General features: G+C 35.1%; 1 protein-coding gene across 2 annotated transcripts; it reads right to left on the bottom strand.

The window, feature by feature from the left end:
• Positions 1–145: 145 nt before the first annotated feature.
• On the bottom strand, positions 146–4,463 carry LOC146167565 (FMR1-interacting protein NUFIP1-like). Of its 2 annotated transcripts, none has more exons than XM_083389991.1 (8): positions 4,110–4,463; positions 3,916–3,988; positions 3,476–3,632; positions 2,670–2,729; positions 2,445–2,575; positions 2,122–2,323; positions 1,623–1,797; positions 146–745 (listed from the first exon to the last, which is right to left on the bottom strand). In XM_083389991.1, exons 1-8 carry the CDS (start codon positions 4,422–4,424, stop codon positions 647–649), a joined length of 1,212 nt encoding a protein of 403 aa, XP_083246117.1. In that variant the 5' UTR covers positions 4,425–4,463; the 3' UTR covers positions 146–646. The 2 variants fall into 2 exon arrangements, with proteins under 2 accessions (XP_083246117.1, XP_083246125.1); XM_083389999.1 differs by having other exon boundaries at positions 1,623–1,794.
• Positions 4,464–8,503: the final 4,040 nt, after the last annotated feature.

The raw sequence follows: 8,503 nt of genomic DNA, 5'->3' as shown, positions 1-8,503 counted from the left end.
AACCGGTTCTGTTACAAAAAGTCATTATTCATCAAATAAACTGATCAACGGGACATTAACGCTGTGTCATAAAAGGGAGTATTAGAAACAACAAAAATGAAAAGTTAAGTAAATTAAAACTAATTGATAAAACTATCCGTTTTTACCATTAAAATTCGCCTGTTCCACATGGTAAATGTTGTTTCTGGGTAAAAATAGCTATACATTTTATAGCGAGCTGGTTATTTACCACGTGATCAGCAAAAAATGAGAACGTGCACATTTAAAAGAAACACGTGAGCTACTTTAATCTTAAAAATCGGTGTAGCAAATAAGATGCAAAAATCCATTGACAGTAACCAGTAATTCTAACCGGTTTGATGATCTCACAAAGTGTTACCTAATGAAGCTCGTAGGAGGACTACTAAATAACAAATGGTACTTATACGAGAATTACTTAAACCGATTGCAACCTTTATGAAAAGGTTGGAGACTGTCTTTTTAAACGAGAGCTACTGGCTGTATCATACGTTTTTTTGTATTATTCAGTAAGTTTTTTTTTTAAGTTTTTGAATTATAAAAAATGTTCCTTGGGAGAAACCACAATGCTCAGTTGTACGCTTTGTAATTGACGAATCAAAATCGAAGAAGAAAATGGCAATTTCCCTCATTGCGTTGATTTGCTTTGAAAGAAATTCATTTCCACGATGTATTTAACGCATTGTAGAATGTCGTTGCGCTCTCTTCTTATCTCTGGCTCTAGTAACTGAAACAAAAAAATCATTGCAGTGTCGCTTGCTGCATTTGCTTCGCCGGATTGTAATTATTAACAAGTATATAGCCTATTAACAAAATATATCTAAGTTTTGCCATGTTAATTTAGGATAGCGTTTGTCTTATTATCGCGAGTTCTCAAACGTTTTTAAAAAATTACGCAACGTCCCTTAGCATTTTTTTAAATTCTAACGGTTCCTTAAAAATATACCCAATAAACACAAAACAACACGTTGTTTTTAATGGTATAAATGGGACGGGTGCCCTTGCTTTTTTGCTATATGCTGGGCTATGTTAACCTCTAACTAATCACTTTATTACAGTGAAGCAATCACGAACAGTTTTAAAACAGTGACCGTGCAAGCCCACATTGTCAGCGCAGCAAACTGTAAAAATGTAATTCTCATTAGCACAACGCAACACTATGACGTCAAAATGGACAATTCAACTAAAAGGGTGCAACAACGTGAATGAACAACTAATGATAATAATCAGCTTGGTTTGAAAAAGTAAATTGCCTGAAAATTTTATTGCACAAAACATTTTCATCTTCAGGAGCGTCGTGTTGATTTTTTGTTAGGTGCTTCGCGGTCCCAGAAAATTGTCTCGCGGACCCTAGTTTGAGAACCACTGCCCCAGCAGCATAGGTCTAGATTCATTTTTCTTGTTGGGGTATTCTGACGTAAACGCAACCCTACATTATTTGTTGCGTTGTATTGTTGCATTCACGTCGGGAGGATAACAAGAGTGCAGGCATTTTCCCATAAACCTAAAGGCTCATGAGCGAAATCCATATTAAAGACGCTGAGCTTCTATACATAAAACAAAAGCAAAATAAATCGTCAACGGGCTGTTGTACAATAACTTACTTTTCGCAGCAATGACGGTCGGGAAAGTCGCGACTGTTGTTGGCGAGCCTGGTTTCGGCAATTGTTGCGTCGTTTGCGATTTCTACCTCGATGCGGCATGTTGCCATGGTTGGGCTCTTTGCCGCTCACAACGCTGTCAGTGCAGCTACCTTGTACGCTGTTATCCGAAGGACTGCTTGAAACAGAAATTTGATTATAAAACCAGGGATGAGAAGAATTTGAAAACACTTCTTGCAATTGGTATTATGTCACAGTTTCAGTAGTTTCTTCAACAATTGTTTTTTACATCATAGCCAAACAACAAGTTGTTTTGTTCCGATAAGAGAACAATGGAATACAAATAGCAGTTTGCACAGAAGTAATATGAAAAATCATACCAAAGTACCTCAATGACAAAGTTAAGAAATACGTCTATTTAATTGCAGAGTTGCCTGTGGGCAGATAAATTTGTAATACCGTTTTAATTAACAAACATTTTAATTTTCGACAGATCACTCACTTTGGGGTCTTCAATGATGAATTGGGTTTTGAGGCATTTGTTGTCTTATTTGATACATGTTCTTTAGATGCTTCTCCACCATTTTCAGATTCTGATAATTCGTCACTTTCATAATTGGACATTAACATACCAAGTGCACTGATGTTATGTCCAGTTGTATGAGCCACAGGTGCTGGTTCAGTTTCATTATCAATTTCTCCATCTAAGAAAAATAGACAAACTATGGGCTTTAATATCGTTTGACAAACTTCAACTGTTAAACTTCTAAAAATGACTAGTTTTTGTTAAATAAATAACTTCCAAAAGTGTTGTATTTAATTTACCTTCCTTTTCCACTGTACATTTCACTAACAAGTCCATAGGATTACTTGATTTGCTGTACACTTTGTCATCTGAGTTTACAATGGATTGTGGAGTATTTTGTGAATGTTGTTTAGCATTCAAGTCACTGCCCCTTTTATTTACAATAATTAAACGTTAGTGTACTTATATTGTAAACATTTAAGCTTAAAATCAAAGATATAAATGGGGGGAGGTGAAATGATTACCTGAAATTATTTCTTCCTCCTCTTCCACCTCTTTGTCTACCCCTTCCTCGTTTGAACTTTCTGCAAAACAGGGAAGAGAAGAAATAATTATGACATTGTATTCTATTTTTATAAATACTTGTATAGCAAAGAAATATCATTACTTTATATATCCTTATTATAGTGTATTTTTCCTAGAGATCAACCATTATCAACTTTTTTAACTGATAGCGATATTCGTTTTTTATTTTTGCCTTTGGATACAAACCTATAAAGTTAAGTATTTATTACTTACATCACACCTTAAAAACTCCTATACTGCATTGTTAAGCCTGATACACATTCAGACTCTATAACACTGTAAACCATACTCAGGTTCAGAAGTCTCATCATTTTTCATTTATTAAGTGTTGTCAATTAAAGGCAAATTGTAATGCAGGAAGCTAAACTTATCCACATGTCATGAAACTCAGTTTTAAATAAATAGGAATGCAGGCAAAAACAGAGTGAAAAAAGTATGATTTCCTTTTTCATTGTAACTGAACAACCATTTTACCTAGTTTTAGTAATCCACAAATTTATTTGACCGTTATACCGCCTTACGGAACAATGGCAAGTACTGTGAATGGCAAATTGGCAAATAACAAAGTTTAAAATCTGTTATTTGAGAACATTATTTCAAATGTTTACAGTGAGCGAAGCCTTTGTCCTAAAAGCATATAGGGTGAGTTTTTATTCCAGCTCTGGGATCTTAAATCATAAAACAGCATCACTATTTACAAACAAACACAGATGAAAGTAAGAATGAACATGTACAGATACAGTACCCAAAATGTTGTGGTTCGAGCACTGCACCAGATTGACATTTCTCTTTTATTTCAGCATTTTTTTCAACCACTTTAGCATGGGTTGGGAAGTTCTTTCGCCTTTCTGCTCTCCATTTGATTATGTCTTCTGGTGTGTCCAGTTGTATTTTTAAACCATCTAGAGTGTACAGCACAACAATTACCACAGCATTCCATACCATTAGGAGTCCTTATGTTATCAGGTGTTAGACTTTTTTGTATGTTTCTACTTATATTTCTTTTTGCTTATCATTAACTACATGTAATTAATTCATTTGAATTAAGTATGCTTCATGTTAAGAATAATAAGTTACTTGTTATTAAATAATATAATATTTAACTCTGTGCACTTGTGTGCAACAAGATTCTTCTCACCATTGGTGGCTTCATAAAGTTAAGTTTACAATCTTAACAGCACTTACTTTCATGGAGGTTGCGGTAATGAATATCAACAATTTTAAAATGGGCTTCAAAGGTACAACTAGCCTCTGGACACTGAAAAAAACAATATAGTTTGAAACGCCAATTACAGTAAAAAACAATATTCTACAAATTTTACCAAAATTAAAGACAAAAGATAAAACTACATCCTAACATGGTACATAACAATGCTTACTTTTTTGTGTTGTTCGTAATGTTCATTTTTTTTCTCTTCGGTTTTAAATCCTCTGTCACACGTGTCGCAGAAATCAATAAAATTTTCTGATTTTCTTTTCTTTGTGTTTCTGTTTGAATTATTGTTCAGTGGGAATGGCCTTTTGCCTCGATACTGCTGCTGTTGTTGCTGATTATAACAATTCCTAGAAGGGGGGAAACACTGGGGTGGATATGGCCCCGGTGGCATGCTCTGAAACGGAGAAGGAAAGCAGGAAAAGTTGAACCCCTCTGGTGTCATTGCTAGATCTTGAAATTGGTAGCAGTTAGGGTTCATGGTGAAAGTCTTTGCTTAATACAGCACAGCTCCTAACGTTTCCACCTAAAAAGTAATTAGTAAAAAAAATTGTGCAATTTTATAAATACTTTTTACTGTGACATTTTTGTTGAATATTTTGAACCTTGACAGACATCTTGGGTTTATGTTTTAGTTCAGTTTGTATGTTACTTATAACAATTGACAACATATCACAGTGCGAACTGCGAAGCAGTGGTCTGCAAACTTTTGAATTGGCCAAAAATTGTAAACATGCTTCTACACCAGGGGTCGGCAACCTACGGCCCGCGGATGTAATTCATCCGGCCCGCCGCCTCTTTAAATAATTAGACACTATTTCACATACTTTTTGACTATTTTAACTATATAAGTGCGAAAAATTGTCAGAATGATCTTTCTACATCCATTTTTTTTACGTTTTTGGCTGTTTTTTCAACTAGACCAGCACTTCTTTACCGTTGCGCAGTGGACAGCTGCCAAAGTGCGTCGCGGAAAAACGGAAAACGTATTTCACAATATTGGACATATCTTTTTTCAACATTTTTTTATTTTTATTTTTGGCAATGCAATAAAAACTTTTTTCAAAAAGAATTCAAAAGAAATGCCGGTATACCAAAAAAAAATCGCGCTCGGTTCGCTCGCTAGTTCTGCCTCACTTCAAACGTTTAGCTACCTTAACTTTAAATGTTATCGCGTTACTCAAAGTAGTTTTATTACACTTCTCATTAGTAGTATGGATGACAACATGTTAACTTGAATTTTGAACCAAACAAACGCTTTTTTTCGCGCTTTGCGCCAACAATTTACAGTCTCCTCAAATTTAAATAAACACGTTTTAAATGCAAAAACGATCCGAGGCCCGCCTGATGCACAGTTGTTCTAAAATGCTAATAACACAATTCTTAGTTATCATTTTGTGCGGCCCGCAGAGACCTTTCTGAGTTTGGTTTTGGCCCGCGACTAGAAAAAGGTTGCCGACCCCTGTTCTACACCCTTATTTATCGCTTTGGCTTACGTTTACAATACAATGTATGCAGCAATACAGAGTGCATCAAATAAATCATAAAGTGCATCCAGATTTTTTCAGTTGCTAGCCTGCCATGCTTTCCAGACTGGGTCACTGGGCGCAGCCCACAATTTTTTTACAGTAAACGAAAACTAGTTTTTCAAAAATTGAAATTGCCACCGAGAAATAAATATTGGAGAATAAAATAATTAAGGTTGACCCAACCAAACGCTAACTCGCATCCTAACCCATAAATGTTAGCAATATAAAGCCCCGGATGAAAATGCGGTAAAATTCTAGACCAGTGCTTTATTTTTTCCTTGTAGTATAGATTTTTTACTCGTTTCGTTACTGTAAACACAAAGTGGTCGGATTGTTTGACTTTGACCATGCTTTTAAGCCCGGGCCTGGCTGTTCTGCTTAAAATATGTTTACAAACAAAACAACGTGGAGGTAATATCATAGTAACTAAAGGGACTAATTATTAAGAGGGAGTTGTCTGCTAATATATTAATATTACAGGTAGTATAGTATCTTCGAATATATTACACAACAGTTTATTAGTTTTGTATTATCTAAGTTTTTGTCTGGAGTTTTGATGAATGATTATATGTCAATTTTTTAAACTTATAAAATGCGTTAAAATATCGGCCTTAAATTTCCATTTACCCAAGTGTTTCGCAGTACAGTACATTTCAAACAGGGTAAGGTATCCCAATGTTTACAGCAAAAATTATTGTCAGACCGACACCAACACCAACGTATTGCCTTAAATAATGCAAATGTTATAACTAATAATATAAAATTATCTAAATGATTAATATTCACACATAGCAATGGTGCTATAGTCGTTCGACTTGCTTCCTTGTAATTAAGCCTGCGTGATGGATTTACTGTCTACATTTACCTGCCGGTAGCTTTGTCGTCCAAACCAAATTCCTATTGTACTGTTCTAACTGCTTCTTCTTGTGTCTATCTAAAGTTCCCCTTAACCTTTCTGAAAGAGACCGCCTTTGTCTCTTGGCCATATCAGGAATTTATTTCCCTCTCAGCTGCGACCTTCTGTTATGAAATAAACGAACCAAGCTAATTGTAAACAGGTAGCCGCCAAATGAGATGGGTCAGTCGATATACCGTCAATTCTCGATATGGCCGAGGTCGTGACTTGAAATTAAAGTTTCCTGATAAAATATATGTCACTAAATCAACTCTCTTCTAATGGCAATGCGACATTTTTTTTCGGTCATTTTAGTCGTGTTTTGTGTTTCTATTTAGTCGTGCTTAAGATAGTCGTAATGGAGTATGTCTAACCAACAACATGAAACAAAAACGACCATAGCACCAACTATAAAGGTGCTTATACAAAAGTACGTTGCAAGGATGATATCGATTCGCACAGAGAGAAAACGGTTTTATGGTTAAAGTTGCCATTGAAACTTTCATTTTCTAGAGTGCGATGGGACGCATGGCGACATTGTGATAAAACGATTTTATAGAAATAAGCCAAACTATACACTAGAAATGTCATTCAGTTGTGCGCTAAAAGCGTAAAAAATGTTCCCCCGTTAGATCCGCCTCTGACTGAAAATACACTTAACTTTGTAAAAAAAGCTCAATTTAATATGACTACCATAAGTCCTATTTTAGGAGGACTTCGTCTTTTGGAAGGAAAAAAAAATAATGTTTCTTCGAGAGCACTTTGGCGTTTTTTTGTGTATCTTTAACGAAATTATATTTATTGATTTTGACTTTTCGGTATGAGATCGAATTTAAAAAAATGACCGTTCGGCGTTCGCCGACAAAATGTACGAGCTTTAATCATTTTCTTTTCAATTTTTCTTTAAAAAATTTAAAGAATACACACAATATTTCTGGTGAGAAACTGCCAAATAAATTTGCCTCGTATTTGTGTATTTTGTTGCTATGAATTTTGCTGGATATGCCTTTAATTATCTCAATATAGGTGATCAATTCTTCAAAAGTAAAGCGACATTTGTCTTGTAGTTATACTGACCCCTGTTTCGGCGATAAAATATGGTAGGCCCAAATTCAAGACTTTTTAAATCGATATACGAATCAAGAGAGACACACCGCGGGACGACCAAAAAAGTGCTTTTTTTTAGTTGAAACGTTAACATCCAGATTACAAAATAATGTGTTTGTAGTAAGACTTTTGTTTGCATAGGGTTTTGTTCAAATATTTGTTGATGATTTTATAAAAGGTGCAAGGATTTTTTTATACAAACTGTGCAGTCGGACTTTCTCCGGGCACAAATTGAGAGTACGAGATATCGGATTAAAATCAGTTTGGTCTTTTCTTGGAATAGGCTAACGCAGCGCTTCTCAACTGGTGCGCCATGGAAGGCTGCCAGGTGCGCCGAGGGAAAAATAAAAAATATTTTATATATATTGTAGAAGCCACTTTGTCATATTGTGTTTACACAGAGAATTTTTGTTTTTAATCGATGTGTCGTAACGGAAAATTTTCAGTAAAAATCTATGGCCTAAATTCTTTGCAACCACATTGTAATGTTTGCGTTACTCCTTGCAGCCAATGTGCAAACGATAAGCGGAAAGTTTTCGGTAAAATTCCGTTACGTAGATTTCTTGCAACCACATTGTAATGTTTGCGATATATCTTTGCAACGAATGCCTTGTTACACCAATTTTTATGCGTCAGAGCTGTATGTGATGTGACGTATATCCGTTTAATGTGAGCGCTTTGTTTTGAAATTCGCCTTATTGTCAACAATCCATTATTTTTAGAATCGAACGCCAGTTACGTCGCAATGTAGATCGAAGCGCTTTTGTTCAAGCCATATTTGGACAAAAATATTATTTCCGTCTATAAGAGTCGAGAGAAAAAGGTTTAGACCACGCCTTGTTATCACGTGATATTTTGTTAAGTATTATAAGAATTAATGACGTAAATCTTTCTTTATCGCAGAAATTTTCTTAACTGATTCTCGTCTATAAATAGCGTGTTCAATCAATATAAAGCAGAGAGATAGAGGCTTTTATAGCTTCTACTCAGACAGCAAACTTGACTGTTCATGTATCTGAACTAAAGGAA

The sequence above is a fragment of the Ascidiella aspersa genome, chromosome 1 (assembly GCF_963924565.1).
Source record: "Ascidiella aspersa chromosome 1, kaAscAspe10.2, whole genome shotgun sequence".
Taxonomy (NCBI): Eukaryota; Metazoa; Chordata; class Ascidiacea; order Phlebobranchia; family Ascidiidae; genus Ascidiella; species Ascidiella aspersa.
The sequence above is the reverse complement of the archived record's forward strand: the minus strand, read 5'-3'. Positions and strand labels throughout refer to the sequence as shown.